Source organism: Doryrhamphus excisus, linkage group LG23, assembly GCF_037039965.1.
Source record: "Doryrhamphus excisus strain RoL-2023G ecotype Guam linkage group LG23, RoL_Dexc_Guam_v1.1, whole genome shotgun sequence".
Lineage (NCBI taxonomy): Eukaryota > Metazoa > Chordata > Actinopteri > Syngnathiformes > Syngnathidae > Doryrhamphus > Doryrhamphus excisus.
Window position 1 is genome coordinate 5,973,770 of NC_136379.1, and position 19,356 is coordinate 5,993,125.

The 19,356-nt window shown below is 39.3% G+C and overlaps 1 protein-coding gene across 2 annotated transcripts in view; it reads right to left on the reverse strand.

The window, feature by feature from the left end:
• Positions 1–19,356, reverse strand: part of LOC131107771 (teneurin-3) — a 224,286-nt gene that overhangs the window by 193,745 nt on the left and 11,185 nt on the right. For both annotated transcript variants that reach the window (XM_058058074.2, XM_058058067.2), the window contains exons 2-3: positions 5,348–5,780; positions 2,865–3,143 (exon numbers count right to left, since the gene is read on the reverse strand). In XM_058058074.2, coding sequence (XP_057914057.2) covers positions 2,865–3,143; positions 5,348–5,633 — 565 coding nt within the window. In that variant the 5' untranslated portion in view covers positions 5,634–5,780. The remainder of the gene's footprint in view (positions 1–2,864; positions 3,144–5,347; positions 5,781–19,356) is intronic.

Sequence of the window (19,356 nt, forward strand, 5' to 3'; positions counted from 1 at the left end):
GTGGCTGCACTCATTTGCGCTAGGTGTAGTGACATTGAAATACATTTCTCCAAAGCATGTCCTTTATCTCAAAATAAATTTGAAGCCAATTGCTGTACTTCAATACTAAAAAAATGTGATTAATCATATTAATCACGATTAATCGTGATTAATCGTGATTAATCGTGATTAATCACGGGCCTGTAATCGCTAGTTGCATTGTCTAATCAATTGACAGTACTAAATAAATTAAATTGAGGTGGTGAAAATATTTCAATTAATTAATTCTGATTAATCACCACTTGCAATGCAATGCACTTTCACAAGCTGATATGTAAGCGAATCCCCATTCAAATTTCTTCTCATTTTGATATTATGTTATTAAACAGGTCAGATATACGTAGAGATGCCCTTCACTGGCAGAGAAAAAGTGTTTTGTGTGTCGGAGTTTGCTCAATCACTTTGGAACAAGATTGTGTAGCGTGCATTTGTGAGGGAACTCGAAAAAAGTCACTCACGGAAACGCAGATTTGGACATGGCACAAAAATTTCAATGGACAGAATTACATGTCCAGTATTTTTATGTATTAACGGCTCCAAATGAACTGAGAAGTAAATTAAGCTAAACGATAGCACACATGAATGAAAATCAATTCACCTAACACTAATTTCCATATTTTTTCCATCAGACTACCCCAGTGCAGCTGTGTATACGGATATAGTTTACCATCAAATATATTCTATTATTGTCCTTATCATTATTTTACTTGACTACTGTATTGTTTGGTTTGTGGCTTAGGTAAACAAAGATGCTTTGGTTATCTTTAAAAGGTTTTCAAGGTATTCATGATATATGAATATATTATGATAAATGTTATGCTCATGAAACATGAAGGGTATATATATATATGAGTTAATAATAAATAATGAACCATGAAACGGTAGAACCAAGTGTCATGGCATCAAACCAACATGGATTTGGATCCCGATGACATTTTGAAAAGGTAAAAGGCTTCCTCAGCCCTCATCACCCTCCTGTTTCTCCTCTCAGAGAACATGCTATGATGAATGCCGCCATTAAGAAAATGTCAGCCTGTTTTTTTTTTTTTTTTTTTGATTGGGGATTCCAAAAATTGATAACACGTACACACGTGAGTCAGTTTCTTTTTTTAGAACCTCTGCCAGGATAAAAGAGTCTAATTATTTGAACAGGGTACCACTCTTTGATATCGTTGCTGTGGTGAAATAATTACAGAGGGCGTCTTTAATGTTGACGGCTCCCGCTGTGAGGTTGACGTGCAATATTCCACCTTTCAAACATGAGCGTTAAATTTCTTTAAAAGCCACAAAGGAGATTTTAATGCTGTACTCTCAAATATAATTGGAACGTAGGGAATTGGGGAGGGCGGATCCATCCATGTATCGATCCTATCGATGCCAAGTGTAGGATCAGGGTCGGACTGAAACTAGTGTCATGTGATCGATATTGTTCAGTTGTCTTGTTTGTTTTGTTTTTTTTTTGAAAATATATGTGAAATATATTCTTGTTGTGTTGTTGATATTGTTACATTGTTATTGACATTTTATCGATTTATATATTGTTATATTCTCTGTAAAGTCAAAGAAGGGAAGTTCTTGGCCAAAAGAGAGTGTGTGTGTGTGTGTATACAATATCGACAATATATACATAGTTTATTATTATATCATTATACTTTATTTATCTATTTATTTGTTTTTTATATATTTTATGTATTTTTTATTATTATTATATTATTATTTTTTTAGTATTTTTATTTTTGTATCATTTTTATTACTATGTATTAGCATCATACATTGTTATATTATATCTGTTTATATTTTGTCTATATATTTTATTGCACATATGTTTTTATACTTTCATTATCAGGTTTTGTGTGTATTATTTTATTATTATTGTATTATTTGCATTACATGTCATTGTACTATTTTTATGTATTTCATAATGTTTGTATTATTAACTATTATACTGTATGTAATATGTACACTGTAATCATAGATAAAATACCTATATACTATATGTATTATATTTATTATTATATTATTATATTTATTATTTTATATGTTTATATTATTAAATTTTATGTGATACATTTAATAGAATTGCATTATTTTCGTGATGTATTATTGTATGATTTTTTGTTTTAGCTAGCATTTGTATTAATTATTTAAATGTTTAATTTATTAGATTTTTCCATATTATTATTTATTTAGTATCATATTGTATATTTACAATTTATTTTATTTTCAAACTTGTACAAAAAAGGAGGGATTTTTATTATTATTTATTATTATTATTATTTTATTATAACCCCCCCCCAAAAAAAGCATAATTTGGGGAAAAAATCAGAAAATCGGAAAAAACAACATGAGAAAGTGTTTTCCAGCAAACATCATTGGAAAATGAAGCCAAGAAAACCAGCAAGAAACTGGACAAACAAACGACTCAGCGTCCTCTAAGCCCCGCCTCCATTGCCCCCCCGCCCCAAAAACAGCAGCTCCACGGACTGTCTCAGGTTTCCAGCATCACATTTGCACTTCAAATCATTTCATCAAGCGCCATGCCTTGTGCGAGCCCACTCAACCTCGCGCGCCTTCCAACCGAGGCCCTCAAAGCTATCTTTGATTACACGCTCGCCCCGGGGAGAACTTTATCAAACTGTGGAGAACAAGCAGGTGACTCCATTGGAAGGACACCTTTGCTTTTCTTCTTGTTTTGTCTCCCGCCATCATGCCTCTCATCTGGAGCACCGCCTCCTCACCGGAAGAAAGCCACCCACTTCCACACCACGAATCAGTACATCCAAAATGGCCCCGCCCAATGTCACAAAAACCACAGTAACACTCACCCATCTCGTTGTCCGACTTGTTGTCCATTTCCGTGTCCGTGAGCGTGAGAGCTGAGTTGGAGCGACTGGACAGGCAGGAATTGTGTCCCGCTTTTGTGGCCCCCTTGCCCCAGAGAGCGATGGTACGTTCCGGCGAGGCGCGCTCATGCTCCTCCGAGGCCACGGGCCCCCTGGAGTAGGTGCCGAGGGGGTGCGAGAGGCCCGTTTCGGGGCACAGCGCCAAACCACGGCGAGCCGGCGGCTCACAGATGCCGAGCTGCCTCAGCGAGAACGTCTGTCCTGTGAAGGAAGCCGTAAAAGTTAACAAAGCCAGCAAAAACACGGCTAACGACAAAGGGATGGGCTAGCTAATATGCAGCATGGCGGAAGGCAAGGATGGAGGGAGTACAGGCAAGGGGGGGTTGTTAAATAAAAAACTTATTAAATAAAAACACCCTCATGAGATACCTGCAGAAAAAACATCTCACAAAGCAGCTAAAAGGTTGCACTTTCATCCAAAAGCGATGCTTTTAAACGTTCACAATGAACACATTTCAAGGTTGATCATAGAAACGACAGACAAAGCATCACTTGAAAAAAATTAGAATAACTTGCGGTGCCGAGCTTACAATAAATATAATAATAGTTTAAAACAGCACAGATAAAAAATCCATTTTAAATAATTTATTATAATTTATTCCGCTTGTATGCTTCCTTATTTCCTACTTAAATACTTTAATATATATTTGTAAATATACTTAAACATTCTTTCAAATTTTTGTTTAATATATTAATTTTTGTGTGTCAACATAACCCATTTCTACATATTTTTAATTATTATTATTAATTATTACTTTTAATTATTATTATTTTTTATTTAATTATTATCATAATTACTATTTTATTATATTATTATATTATAAAAACCAAAGTACATTGTAATTTCTTTTAATAAATGTACTTTGAGTTTCATTTTGAATATTTTAAATTTTTATTTCTAAGATTCCCCCCCCCCCTTTATTACAGTTCTTGTCTCTCATTAAGCGCACCAAGTCCCCCCGTGGCGTGATTGATGAACGAGGATCTTTAAAGATTCCAAGGTCAAGCGTGTCGACACCAAAGCGCTCGAGATCAAGTGAGCGTATTTAAATGTCAAATGGAAATTCACACACATCTTGAGACGTGGCGTCACACGGCTCATCGAGAGAGGACAAAAAAAAAATGTAGCGTTTTACTGTCATGACGTCGAGGAAGTGTTGACTTTTAACGTTTAAAGGGTAGGCCTCCAGAATATAAAGACCAAAAAGTCACATGTAAACGGACGCCAATTAGCACAGGAAATGTACAAGACTAATGAACATTTTCTTCCCAAATGCAAATCTCAGGACGCAGAGGAGTGCCACCGAAGAGAATAAACCGGTTAAACATTTTTTCATGTAATTACATAAATTAGGCAAGTTCTAACGGCCAATTAAAGCGCATGTTTTTTGTATTTATTTGCAGTCGTTTCATGAGGTCCATGCTGCCTGCTTTATGTTTTGGAGTTTGGGGGCGGGGGGGGAAAGGAAGCTCATTTGAAATTTAATTAACTTCATCATTTCATTTTGTTTCCTGAGGTCTGACAGACTAGATGGCTTTGCAAAGCTAAAACTCGAAAGTTAAAAATCAGATTTTTTTTGGTCGAAATGACTAAAACTGATGCATAAAATTAGACATATTAATTTTTTATTCTTTAAAAATTTACATGAAAAATGCCCCCCCCCCCCCCCCGTATTTAGGACCATGTTTAGCGATGCCATGCAGCTATGCCCCCTAGTGTCAGCAAGCGATACGGGCATTGACATCATTGGTTTTCTGTCTGTGATGTCAACTTTTACAATAAAGTGAGACATGACATTGTATAATTTTGGAACATGAAAACATTTTAGAACAGACTTCATGTGTGAAATTCCAAAATATATATATTTTTTTGTGTTTGTGCTTGTATTACGATTTTATGCAAATCAATAAAATATTTTTTACCGCCTTCCTCATTGGTGACTAAAGTGAAGACTGAATGTTTTATTTTTTTTTTACCATTACCGGTGCTTAACTTCTTTTTACACTTGTAAGGCAGTTAAGAACGTTAGCATGCTGTAACATTTCCTGTACGTTAATAAAATTAATAAAAGTTATTTCCGATGGGACACAGCACCATTGTTTGAAAGCCAAACAAATAAGAGTGTGCTGATATTCGAGATTTAAAGTATTACTAGTATTTCTATTTGGAGTTATGGATGGATATTCAAATAAATTACTTCATTGTATTAATTAATATTCACTTGACTGTGTTTTTTACCAATATAAATAGGAATATGAAAGCATAGCTGACATTATGTATTTCCTTACACAGCAAACTCTCTTTGACTGGTTCAACAGCGCCTCTGCTGGTCATAGCAAAGTACTGCACTCCCTTTTGCCTCAATTCCAGATGCGATTAATCAACATATCTACGGGGTTCTGACCTGGCCGGCTGTACTCCACACTCTCCTGGTGCACCATCTCCTTGACTCGTCCGCCAAAAAGCATCCTCGAGGGGTCATGCTCGAAGGCCTGGAGCGTCTCGCTTGAGCTGTACGACTTCTGGGTGGGCACGCGGCAGGCAGCGTCCTCGCGCTCCGACGAGGAGGACGTGTAGCGGCGCTCGCGGCCGTGCTCTCCACCTCCAAACCCTCCTCCTCCTCCTCGCTCACGTTCTCTGTGGCTCTTGGAGAGCGAGCAGAAAGGCCGCTGCTCCCTCACCCGTTCCATGCTGCCCGCATGCTGGGTCGGACGCCCCCTCCTCTTCACCTCCCACCGGAGGACGCGTTCACCGCTCGACCTTTGTCACCCGCCCCCTCTCACCGCTTCAAACCTTCTGCTGGTCCAGCAAGCGCCTCCTTACTCCATTTAGTCCACCTGCAGGAGAAAAAAAAAAGCAGGAAGCAATAAGTTAAAGCGAGGCTTATCCGCTTTTCACACAAAGCTTTGACCCCTGAAGCCTCAAACGACTTCTAACCTCACTGAAAGCATTCAAAGAACATTCACGGGATCTTGCTGCTCACCAACAAATTATTCTGTTTAGTCCCACAAGTTGTGTCAACATCGTTTTCGCAAAAACACACTTGACGCCGGCTCAGTTACTTTTAAAAAATAAACCACTCTATGAATCCAAACCCAACTTGAATCACATTATCATGTAACCATGACAACTTATGTTAATTCAAAAAGAAGGCCTGCTTGTGGTACAAAAAAATACATGTTCTGTATACTACATTTGAACTGAGTACTTATACCTCCCCATGCAAGAAAAGATAAGATTGAGATGTGAAATCATGATCAAAAGTGTTCATTTTCAACAAAAAATATATTGTAACCCAAGTAAAAATAATATAATATATATTATATATGTATATATAATTATAATTTAAATATAATTTATTTACATATACTTCTATACTATATATTTTTATTTAATAATACCCTTTCATTTAATTATAAGTACGTATATATAGTTTTTAATATATATACATTTTTATATTTTTATTTATATATATTTTATTTATATAATGTTTTAATTATAATTATAGTTTATTTATATAATTTTTTATTTTATTTATATTTTATATATTTTTTTATATATATAAAGTATAAAGAAAATGTTTCAACGTACCAACACTCAGCATCAGGTGATTTGAATCATGTAATTTGACTCATGTGATTCTGTGCACCCAATCAGGGTGTCACCCCTTGATCACATGACACCCAACAACCAATAAATAGCTAACAGGAAGCCACTCACCAAACACACATGGGGAAGCGCTTGCTGCACAGGTAAGCTAGCAAATGTATTTCAGAGCAATAATATGTTTTAGCACTGCTGTATTTAAATACGTTGTAGGCACCCACTACTACTGCAGCTACTGGGAGTACTACCGAGGAACGTTTCATGTACTATATATTGAACAGAACTGGTAAGTGTTGCTAAAGTTGGCTTCACTTAGCTTAGCCACCCAGCCTCATTGTGTGGGCTGGTTAGCATGAACAGCAAATGCTAGATTCTCAAAGTGGAAATGGAATAAACATCCACTTTCATGTTGATGGTAGAATTGTTGCATTTCTGTGAAAGGTTTTATTGAACCAATTGTATGGCTGAATGCACTTCACTATTGTATAGCATTCATATGGAATTATGGGATGAATATAGTACAATATTATGTCATAGATTTAAATATGTTATATTCTAGATATATTTTTGCAATTAGGATGAGTATTGTGTGCCTGTAGTCAGAGTTGATTTGATGAATTGATTGTGGCCCTGTGTTTATACAGGCCAGTTTTTTGGTGAGCTAAGCGAAGGAGGCCTCGAGCCAGGACCGGTTTGGATTCCACGTGAATGACGTGACGACCCACCTGCTCCTTCAGGACTGGTAGGAGGTTGACTGCACAGCAGCCAACCTGAACTGTTCCCCAATATTTTCCCCCTTTGGTCACTACCCCTCATACAAGAGGTTCTCATTATCGTGGCACCAAAGACTCAATGGACTAGTTAGTGATTCTCACATATTGCATACCTTATATATATTCTTGTAAATGGCACCCAATGAATGGCCATTCAATCACTGTACAACCTTGAGCACTTAAATTTTGACCCTTAATTGTCAACTATATAACTTATATTTTCTGTTTTTATTATATTGTTTTGAGGCTTATGCCCATGCATGTAAATATGGAATACACTGCCTAAGCAAACTCGGATTGCGTATCCGGGTCATTTCTCCTCTCTCCCCGAGTCTTACCTAAACGCTTCTGATAGTAGGCTGCTATTTTCTCTTTATTTCTCTTTAACAGTCTTTATTGATTGCAATTAACTAATTAAATTACTGGTTACAATATTTGTTAAAAGGAACTATTTAGGTGTTGTGAAATGACTTAAACCTTGACCATTTAATGTAGCCTTTTTGAGACAAAACCTGAATAAAATACGAATGAGGATTGCTGTGCCAGTTAACTGCACTCGTAGTGCAAAATATGACATGTAAAAATATACACCACATTGATGAATGAGAATAAAGGCTTCACTATATATATATTTTATTTTACTTTTAAAATGTTAATTTGCAAACGGCAAAAAACAGCAATTGGTAAAAATAGTAAAATATTATTTTAGTTTTCTACCATGCAATTTTACTGTAGCAAATGTTTATTTTGTTGCAGCGTGTCCATGTTTTCATACAATTTCTGACTAAAATAAAAATTGTGAATTTCAAAAGTTTTTCAAGGCAGTCTTTCAGTTTCAATGGAAAAGGATTAATGTTAGATATTTTTAGATATGAATAATACTCATTTAAACTGGATGTATTTTCTCCTTAAAAATACAAAAATTTATAGATTTAAATTTGAGAATAAAATTCAAAAGAAAATACATGAAAAGCTGACAGCACATTCTAAATGTGGACAAGGGGGCAGGAGAATGTGACGAATCCACAAGGGGAAAAAGCCTTGGGTGGAATGTAGAGCCCGAGTGTGTCAGGACTGTTTATTACCATCTTCACACACACTTTCATTTTTCCCTTGGCTGAGCTATAAGAGCAGGCTATGGACTCTGCTTTGCCCCCAAATGAGCTCTACTTGGTTTCACTTCAAGCATCGACAGCCTCCAATGACAGCAGGCTAGCTAGGACTGTCCCACTGCTACAGGCCGCCACCCCCTCCCCACGGGAGACTTCCCCCAAAAAAGCTCAGCAGTCCGGGATGCAGCTATAATGAACACTGTGAGCCGTTCAAGGCCTCCCCTGCACTCCCCATCCCTTGGTGGAGATGTCACTGCGTTTTCCCGATGCAATCAGCCAAACGCTCCGCGCCAACCCTGACACTCGACTCTCAATCGCTTGTTTTACGACGCCATGGGACATCTCACTCACATCTCTTCACTTCTAGCAAAAGGGACATGGCAGATTAATGCAAGCACACCCACAAAAGCCTGATTATGATCGCCGGCTTCTCTATGAGCGAGTAAGCTACTTTCTAAAGCCCCCCCCAACACACTACTACTCATGGGGGAATCAGACCGGTGTCCTAATCAGCGCTAAGCCCTTGAGTGACCAGGCATGTCCATGTATGTGCACTCCCAGGACCCCCAGCATGCTTGGCTTCTTACAGCTGGTGCGCATACGAGGCACGGGGGACCACTATCGTGATACAAAAGAGACACTGGCGCTAGTTTAGCTTCCCAATGAAAAGGTCGCCGAAACTCTTGGGAGAAGAATATTGTGTTTCTTGTAGGCCAACAGCGACTATGTTGTAGCTTGACCTTAAAATTAGAGCTTCAAAGTCACTTTGATGCTGTTGTAATGAGGAGAGCAGCGTTTCCATCGTTGCTATGGAGACTTTACAAGTCGAGAATGGTTTTGGGACACGCTAGTTTTGAGTTAGTGGTAGCATCGCTGCTAATATCGCTACTGCTTGTACGAAAACACAAAAGATGGATTCATGCGACGAAGTTCCAATTTTTGCTCCCCTGTAGCATACACAGGCGTCAAGGCAGCGTAAAAAAACAAAAAGCGAAACATCGAAATCAAACCTCGTTGGACTACGGCTAGTCAGTCAATCTGTTATGTTATGTATCCCATTTCACCCTAGGAGAGTGATGGTCTACTGGTGGGTCGCCTCCAAAAAGTGGGTCGTGGACCCATTTTTAGTGTGTAGCAGGTCTTTGTCAAGCTTGAAAAAAGGTGAGAATTTTTTTGAGTTGGAACATTTTTGCAATTTGGGTCACCGCTTGGTGAGATGGTAGAACCACTTCCATGTAGACTGGTAACAAGGACCGTAACGTATTTATACAATTTTGCTTGTAAAACTATACTTATTCTCTATTTAATATATGTTTTAAATATATTGGATGTCTGGGACAGATGAATTGGATTTGTATATTTCCTATGAGAAAGATTGCACCGGTTTTCCTCCCTTTTGGTTATTTTCAGGCTTTCTGGAACAAACTAATGAAACCGAGGCACCACTGTATTTCAAAAGGTAAAATGTTTTATTGTCAGAAAATAGCAGTCCCTTTCACAGTTTAAAATGTACACGTCAACTCTGATTGTGCTATCTGAGTGTCATAGGTTTTCTATGAGACTCTATTAAATTGACTCCATAGGCGTAACAATATCTAACAGAAGTTACAGTAAATATATTGTTTATTATTATAGCAGTATTTGGCTACAAAGTCCTTCTAAATGAATTAAATAGTAATGGGATAAGAACATTTTGTATTAAAAATGCTTTAATAAATAAACTTTTTGGCGTTTGGACAAATGCCATTGTGTTTCTAGCAAATTATCAACTAGCATAAACGGTATGTTGGCAAACTGTATTCAAAAAGTTACTAAAAAATGAATTAATGCATTTGTGCAGTGTTTCTTGACAAACCGACACCACCAATCACTAGATATATAAACTATAAATAGATATTTTGCATATCTAACCAATAATGGTTTAAAAGAACAGACTGAACCAAAAAAAAATCACAATTAAATTAGTTAAAATGCACAAAAATTGACATAAGTTGTTGTGCTGGCCGAGGAAGATGATCGTTCACGCATGGCTTTCTGGTATTCACGAGGATTTCTGTAGTGCGCGCACACACACACACACAAAAGCAGTCTCAGAGAGGTGATCAACAATTGAAAGTTATGCTGCTGTTACCATAGGCATAGGGCCCTGATAGAAAGGGCCCCCTTAGGTAAAGGGGGGATAAAAGACTACGTCTTGAGTGTAAAAAAAAAAAACACCATGTTGCCCCAGCTGTGCGTACACACACATATTTTAAAAGGCAGAGTAGAAACTGATGTTGCCGATGCCGTGTGATTTACCTTTTTTGAAGAATTTTTGGAAGTCAGAATCATGAATTCTTTAACAAATGTGTGTTCTATTTTTCAGTCCTGCGCTTACATTCCGTCCTCCACCTCCTTCTCTGCATTTCTTTGATCGCGCACTTGAATCGGGACAGTCAGCCACCCGTGAAGGCTCAGCGGATCAGCGGCCGCAGTGAAATTAGTGTCACACTCCAGGGGGAAAAAGAGACAGTTGATGATCTACGGAGCACCTTCCCAACGACTCCCGTGTCGCACGCCGCCTGCTGCGATCCTCCACCTGTGCACTCTTTTGAGGAATGGACATTGTGGGAAGAACCGACGTGTCCGAGTCAATTGGCTCTTTGGGGCCACTTGGAGAGCATCAACGTGGCATTGACTTTTTTCCTCATGTCTCTCATGCAGCGTCTTCATCAAAGTTATGTCTTCCGGTAAGAAGTTTTATCTAAAATTCACGACAGATGTTTTTCATGAAGGAACCGGAACGTTACACTGTTATTTCAGGCTCGCAAGGATTCAGTGATCACATGCGGTTCATGTTCCTCGTAATACTAGGGGTATGCTGGAGCCTATACTAGCTGTCTTCGGGCGAGAGGTGGGGTACACCCTGGACTGGTGGCCAGCCAATCACAGGGCACATATAGACAAACAACCATTCACACTCACATTCATACCTATGGACAACTTGGAGTCGCCAATTAACCTAACAATCGAACCCGTTCCTGGTAATACTTTTAATAAAATCAACATTCAAAAATACGTCAGTTTATACCCAAGCATTGTTGCTCAAGTTAAAAAAAAAAAATACCACCTTACTGTATCAAATGTTCTAATGATAGCTACGGCTACAAGCTAACAAACCCTCCTCCTGCTAACGAGCTAACAACAAGCAAACACATTAACCATACAAGCTGAGTGGGACCAATCACAGTCGAGTGGGCGTGCCCAGATGGAACAAAATACGTTTCGGAAATCCTAAGAAATACAGCTGGAATAGGTGCAGATTCTGGAAGATCTAGACAGCCTTCTGTGTGGGTAGGATACGAGTCCACAAACTAGCTTTCACTATCATGGCACTTTCTACCAAGCAGATTATACAGTAGCAGAGCCGACCTGGCATCCGCTTCAGTATTATGCCCTGGGCGTGTTTGGCCGCCATTTTAGGGTGCAGAATCCAGAACATTTGCATTGAAGACATGCTCTTGGCACACTGCTCTTCCATTAATTGCTCGAATAGTCAGTCCAAAAGACAGTTTTGGCATTTTTCAGATTCCCCAAAAACAAAGATAGATATGTGTGATAAAAATTGTGCAGATTAATAACACTGGTTGTTGTAAATAAACAGAATATTGGACATACAAGTATATTGTATAGGACTCCCATCCAATATATCTTTAAATTACATGAAAAGCGGTAGACAATGAATGAATGAACTTAAGTACTTGTAAATCCATTGTCCCTTTATAACCATGAAAAATAAGCAGCCAAATATTGTTGCCAATCATAGCTTTAACGACAAGTTTCATTGTCATTGTACATTGATGCTAACATATGGTACCATTTTACATAATAATAATAATAGCTACCGTACAACAACAAGCCACTACAATGCCCTGTTTATAATTTTGCTAAAGGCAACTAACAATGCAAGCTAACATTAGCATTGCTAATAGTAGCTATGTCTACAAGTTTAAACATTTTAACAATTCACAATTGGTGTCAAGCTTTTTTTTCACATTTAATAAGCAGTAAATATGTAGGGGCTGCGCGGCGGTTGAGTGGTTAGCACGCAGACCTCACAGCTAGGAGACAAGGGTTCAATTCCACCCTCGGCCATCTCTATGTGGAGTTTGCATGTTCTCCCTGTGCATGCGTGGGTTTTCTCCAGGTACTCAGATTTCCTCCCACATTCCAAAAACATGCTAGGTTAATTAGCGACTCCAAATTGTCCATAGGTATGAATGTGAGTGTGAATGGTTGTTTGTCTATATGTGCCCTGTGATTGGCTGGCCACCAGTCCAGGGTGTACCCCGCCTCTCGCTCGAAGACAGCTGGGATAGGCTCCAGCACCCACGCGACCCTCGTGAGGATAAGCGGTAGAAATGAATGAATGAATATGTAGGATACATCATATAAAAAAGAACCAATGCTTTCCGCAATTGTCTTTATCTTACATGTAGACCATATAAAGAAACACATGAATCTTTTTTTATTTTAGATGAATAGCAATAAAAAGGCCATAACACCACATTAAAAGTAAACATAATATACGTACATATGAAATCATTTACGGTACATCTCAGAGACTGATAAAATATTTTGACCATGCAGTGCGGCTGTGGGCAACCACACAACCCTGACATCCGCATACAAAGCATTTTGCAAAATAGATGAAGCCACCAAAATGCTGAAAGGGCAACTCTCCTGTAAGCAATTCCACCCCCCCATACAACCGCCCCACCCTGGAGTGTAATTATATTTCCACTGGGCCACCGTCCACCTCAGCCCCCATCTCCCTGTGGGTGACCTCTGTAAATAACGCTAATAAAGAGCGCTCTTGTCGCTCCTACCTGTCACATAGCGGCCGGGACGCTCCCTCTACCCCCCCAACTTGACACCCCCTGGCTTGTTGCTGGCGGTGACGGGCCGTTGAGGAGGTGTGGGGGTGTGGCCGGAGGGGACTGATGGGGGAACCGGTGGTGTCTGCAGCCGCCAACAATACTCGCCTCTGACAGCTTTGCATAATTCATCTTGTTGAGGCGCTTTCCTCCTCCTCGCTCTCCTCACTTTTTTTTTTTTTGTGTGTGGCGCCCAGGGTATATTGTAAGGGCGGGGATGGGGGGGCAGCGTTCCATCAGATGATGCCTGTTTGTCTGCACCACATTGTCTGGACTTTGTGAATTTTGGATGCCGTCACTACCAGATTGTTTCCTCCTTGGTGGAGGATCAACACCTAAATCCTTTGTCTTTTCCCTTCTTACGCGGCTCCCATTGTTCTACATGAACACTACTTAGACTGGTTGTTTTAGCAATGCTATAAAGACCATATACAACTACAAAATGCCATTTCATATTGCGAGTGAATGCTCTAGAGCTCAAGCTGAGCTGAAATTATCTATGGAATGGATACAGAATTGGGATTACTGTGAATAATTTACACTGGGATGTTTTGAAAGTGGAATGGTTCGAATTGCTTGGGAAATGTGGTAGTAAGCAGTCAAAGGAGTATGGGAAAAGTGAATATTGCTGAAATTAAAAAAAAAAAATTGGAATGATCTTAACGCCTGTGAATATTTTTACATTGAAAGGGTTCCAGGTAGTTAAATGTGGTCGTCCAGTAGAAAGAATTCGGGAAAATGTGGGATTATGAGAAGTGGAAATTTCCGAAATGTGAAAATATGTTCGAAATCAGTTGAATTTTTTTGAATGGATTAGCTTGAATCGTTTAACAAATATTTTAGTAGTACAAATCCTCATGTAGAGAGGTCATTTGTGTAAAGGAAAATGTGGGATTATGGGAAAAGTGGGAATTTATGGAATATGAAAATGTTATATACGGAAGATTTTAGTGAGAGTAACAATCTGACATTCGAATAACTCAAATCACCTTGAATTGGCTGAGCTATTTTCATTTTCAATGGGAATTTCTGTCAAAGAAAATGCGTCATTCCGAAAAAAAATAGCAATGTTGATTACACCGCTTAGAATGAAAGACCACAGAGTCTATATAACAGTCTATAAAGCCAAAGTTTAACTTGTGTAAAAGTGAAAGTTAAGCTTGTGTGACTGTTTTTTTTGGTTCATTCCTCTCGCTGTATGAGCGCATTTCAGACTGATAATTTCCCACATTGACTTGAATTTGACCCCTGTAAAATGTGTATTAAAAGTTGCCCCATGTTTATAGACAGGAAGCATGCAGCCACCTAAAAGTACATCAGCATGAACGTAAAAAAAAATAGCAAAATTTGTTTTTCATTTTAAAGTAGTATCAGCAGAGAGGCTCTGTTACATGTGTAGCTATTATTTTGTTTTGGGGGGATTACTATAATCTTTAAACAACAGCGACAGAAAAGATGGGAGGGGGGGAGAGAAAGGAGGAGGAGGAGAAGGAGGCGGTAGGAAGAAGAAAACTTGACTGCATTTCCAAAGCAATTCAATGGCAGCTGCAGCATTTTCCCTCAGTGACCGATGATGAAATCCTGCTGCTAAATCTCTTGTTTCAGCACCATGCCTAGCATCCACCAGGGATGCAAATCTTGGATGCGGACGCTACAAGATGAGTCCCCACACACACTCACATGCACACACATCATGATCCTAACCGGTTTGATTGTTTGCATTTTTATCTGCGTGAATGCAAGCGCCACAAGACGACATAATAAGCTGAGAGGGGATGTTTACAAATTCCCCAAATAACCTCTTGCTAGTGGCAGAATGGCTTGTATTTATTCATTGAATCTTTAAAAGAAAAAAAACGCAAGCACAGCCAAATTCATTTTTTAAGCGTAATTGTGCAGGGTGGACAGCAAGAAGGGTGAAGAAAAAAAAAAAACAGGATTTTGACAAATGTGTCTGCTGCAAAAAGTCTCTCTATTCAGTATTGAGCCATTATTGACGGCCATTTTTTATACCAGACGGCATGAATGCGATGGACCAATGTGTTATTCGCTTATAAATAATATGACTGCGGTTTTATTTCACATCAAGGACATGCTTAACTGTGTATGCATGTACTGCATGTATTCATGTATACATGTACTGTATGTATAACCACACAAATCCTACAAATGATAGCACAATTTAAAGGTTTTTCAATAGTATTAAAAATTATAGCAATATATTTGGTTACAGAGCTGGACTCCATTATCAGTAAGGGAGATCAATGAAGACCCCAGAGTGAAAGTACATAGAGCATATAAAGCAGCGAGATCGAGAGAGAGAACAATACAACTTTGATTGTGCTATGTGAGTGTGTGTGAGAAGCTAGTATTGACTGAAAATGCACTGAGCTAACAGACTGTAATAATAATGTCGAACATCAACAGATTGACTTAGCATTAAAATAACACAATAAGACACAATTTCAGCCAAGGGAAAAAAAAATCTCTAATATTTAAATGAAGATCTGTATAAAAGTGCCAATACAGGAATGTGTTTCCTCACGAGCCGAATTGCCCTGCATGAACCGAGATGCAGTCTGCTAGATAATACATAAACACAAAGAAGCTCCACTGTTTTTTTTTTTATGCTTCACTTTTCAGCCTTGGTGGAGATCTACGCTTTAGTGAGTGACATTTTTTGTTCATATTAAGGTCATGGTTGGGTTCATTTTGGGGTACAGTAAAACCATTAGTGTTCAACTATTTTTGTAGTTGGAGCACAAAAAACCTATTGACGACCGTCTAAATACAGTTTTTAACATTACTAGAGCCCTCTAGATAATGACATCACACCCCTGTAGGCACCTTTACGCTCCTATTACCCAATATAGTAGACATAATACTGTATGTTGCTGTAAGTGTGTTCCGGTTCTAGCGGAGTTGAAGTGGGAGGGCGGACAGTAGCCACGTTTACATGAGGAGTTTTTCTCTTTCCGAAGGGAATCTTTCCGAATGACCTTTCTGAAAACAATGATATACAGTAAAGTCTTGTTATATCGATATTCTCGGGAGTCGGAAAAAATACCGATATAACCGGACTATCCATATATCCGATCCTGCGCCGAACTGCATTAAAAGTGGGCGGATCTTTGATATGGCATGTAATTTTCTCTTTGAGTTCATGGATTGCGTATCTAGCATGCTTTTGTACTACAATAAATTTTGTACTACAGTAAATAAAAATAAACTTACGCTGTAGTGATTACCGGTTACCGGGACATAATTCACCCCGGAACTATCGATAGGGAAGGTGTTGCCACCCGGAGGGGTAGGCGCGAGGGACGGGTGTTTTCCGCTGTGTGTGCTGCCCTATGGTGGTGGAAGTGTGAAAAGTAAAGTTGACTGGAAGCAGCCGTTCGCCGTGTTCTTTTTTGGTATTGAAATCCTTAAGCAAAGATTGATTTAAGCTGCTTTTGTATCGATATAAGCAGACCAAATTGGCTGGCGGGAGATGAAAAGGGCATCGTAGTAACCGGATTATCATAATAACCGTGTATCGTACTAACGGAGCTAATTATATCATAAAAGACTAGAAATTTGCCGGGAAATGAAAATAGTATCGTAATAAGTAGTAATTCGTTTTAACCGATATCGATATAACGAGACTTTACTGTACATGGAAAGGAATATTCCAATCGCGTGTCTACATGCGCCGCTATAAACTACCAGAATAGTCAATGGGGCATGCCCAGTAAAACGTAAACATCACGTGATACCGACTTCCTCGAGTTTTTCTTTCACTTGTTGGAATAACTCCGTATGGCCAGTTTTTCGTTCGTCCAGTCTTGAAATTTAGTTTGAATCAAAACTTTCTGCAGCAGTCCAGTGCCGATTGCTCGCCTCCATTTTTTTTAATGGAAGAACGTCTCTAGCTGCATGTTACGTCATATCTCAGCCTTCGCTAAAAGAACGCACCCGGGAACAGTAAAAGATCAAATTAAATCTTGCTATTTTTTTATAATTAAACTCAGGGACACATTTTATATAGATACTATGTATTTTCTTTTTTAATAAAACTGGACTTATGAATGGCGTATAGAAGGGTTTAGATTCTGTTCCACAGATGGCGCTAACGCACACAAAAGCTGCTTGCCAACCGCCAATAAACAACAGAAGAAGAAAAACACCACAAAGAAGAACGCACCCTGACAACTTTCCGATTGAGCGGTTACAGGATATCTCAATTGGATTGGGGAAAGGAATATTCCACCCCTGGGAATCCCATTATATATTCATTCGGATTGGCACTTTTCTTTGGGAATGAGGTGTATACAAAGGTTACATTTTCCGAATGGAATTGGAATATTTGGGTCCATGTAAACATGGCTAGTGACTGCGACAGTTGCCCGTTTTAAGGATTATTGTGCCTGTTGTGAGCTCATTCAAACCTGCCATTATAGACTGTTGTTCGGGCGATCAATTCTGGTGCTTGTGTGTCTTTCTGTGGTCATTGCAGCATTAGTAAACACACACCTTTTTTATCTGTTGATAAGAACTGTCTAAAAAAATATACAAAATGATTCTTTCCTTACAAACATGCCGGCCTTGCCCGGAGGGTCAAACACGGACAACCCTTCCACTCGCAGTGCGGCCGTGCATCGCCGTTATTTGAAATGCTGCCGGCGTCGCACAAAGCCTGCGAACAACACATTTTCATGCAGAGAGACCGCCTCAAACTGCTGACGGCGGGCGGCATTCCAATGCATCGCACAAACCCAGAGTGCGTGCAGCAAAGAAAGAAGATGGGGTGGATGATAGTGGGTGGAGCCAGGAGGAGGAGCGGGGAACGGCATAGGTGGATGACAATGGCGGCAGAAAACAGAAGAGAATGGAGGACGAGGACGGGGAGTTTGCGTTCATGCTGCAATGGCCGTGTAACATCTTCACAGCAGGAGTTGGCAAATGCGTAAATAAAACATCATTTAAAGAAATACAAATGACACGAACTAAAGGAATGTAATATTTTCTTCCTACTTTACAGAGAATATTATATCAAGTTTGTTTTATCTTGAGGCACAATGTACCACAAAACCCTTTAAAATAAAACACATCAAGTAACCGAAGGCTTTTATTCTCGGCTCGTCAGCGTTTTAAGGAGAATGTAGGTCACCGCGGCCCGCCATCGGCATACTGAGAGACTGCAGGCCTTATTAAAGAAACATCAATCTAGAAATCCAACCATGTTACGCTTGCGTTTTTTTTTTCCGTGGCTTCCTGCGGTGAGACTCCAAGGCTTTGTGGCCGCAATGAGCCTCCGCCATGCGGCTGTCACGCAGACACAAATGCAGCAGTTGTGTCAAGACGGCATATGAAGCAAGACGGAGGAACCGTGGACAAGCTGAGAGGACGCTTGGCTCCCCACTGAGCTGTCCAGACCCCACAAAAGACCAGACCGGAGAAGTCTGGCAGGTCCGGACTTCTTCGTCTTCAGGGAAAACTCCTGCTGGGCCCGACGCGGGAGAAGATATTTGTCGTCCGCACGTATTAAATGGCAAATATTAATTGCAGAAGAGCCTCCAAAGTCTACAATTTGGAGTTTGAACTGAGGCAAGTATGGTAGCCTTTATGCTTTGTCAAGAAGTTGTTTGTGTTTTTTCTGTTTTTTCAACTTGCTTCTGGTCAAAAAAACATGGGAAACCTCACACACACTCAACAGGGGCCCCAGAAGCATCCAAAAATGGCACAAAAAGCTAAAGTTTGAATTTTGTGATTATTGAAAAAAACGTAAGTATGGCGTTTTTTTCTGTTTTTTTCAACTTTCTTCTAATGCACTTTTCTGGTCAAAAAAAACCCGGGAAACCTCACACACACTCAACAGGGGCCCTAGAAGCATCCAAAAATGGCATAAAATGCATAAGTTTGAATTTGGTGATTTTTGAAAAAAACGTAAGGGGTTAGTATGCCGTTTTCTCTGTTTTTTTCAACTTGCTTCTAATGCACTTTTCTGGTCCAGAAATACCAGGA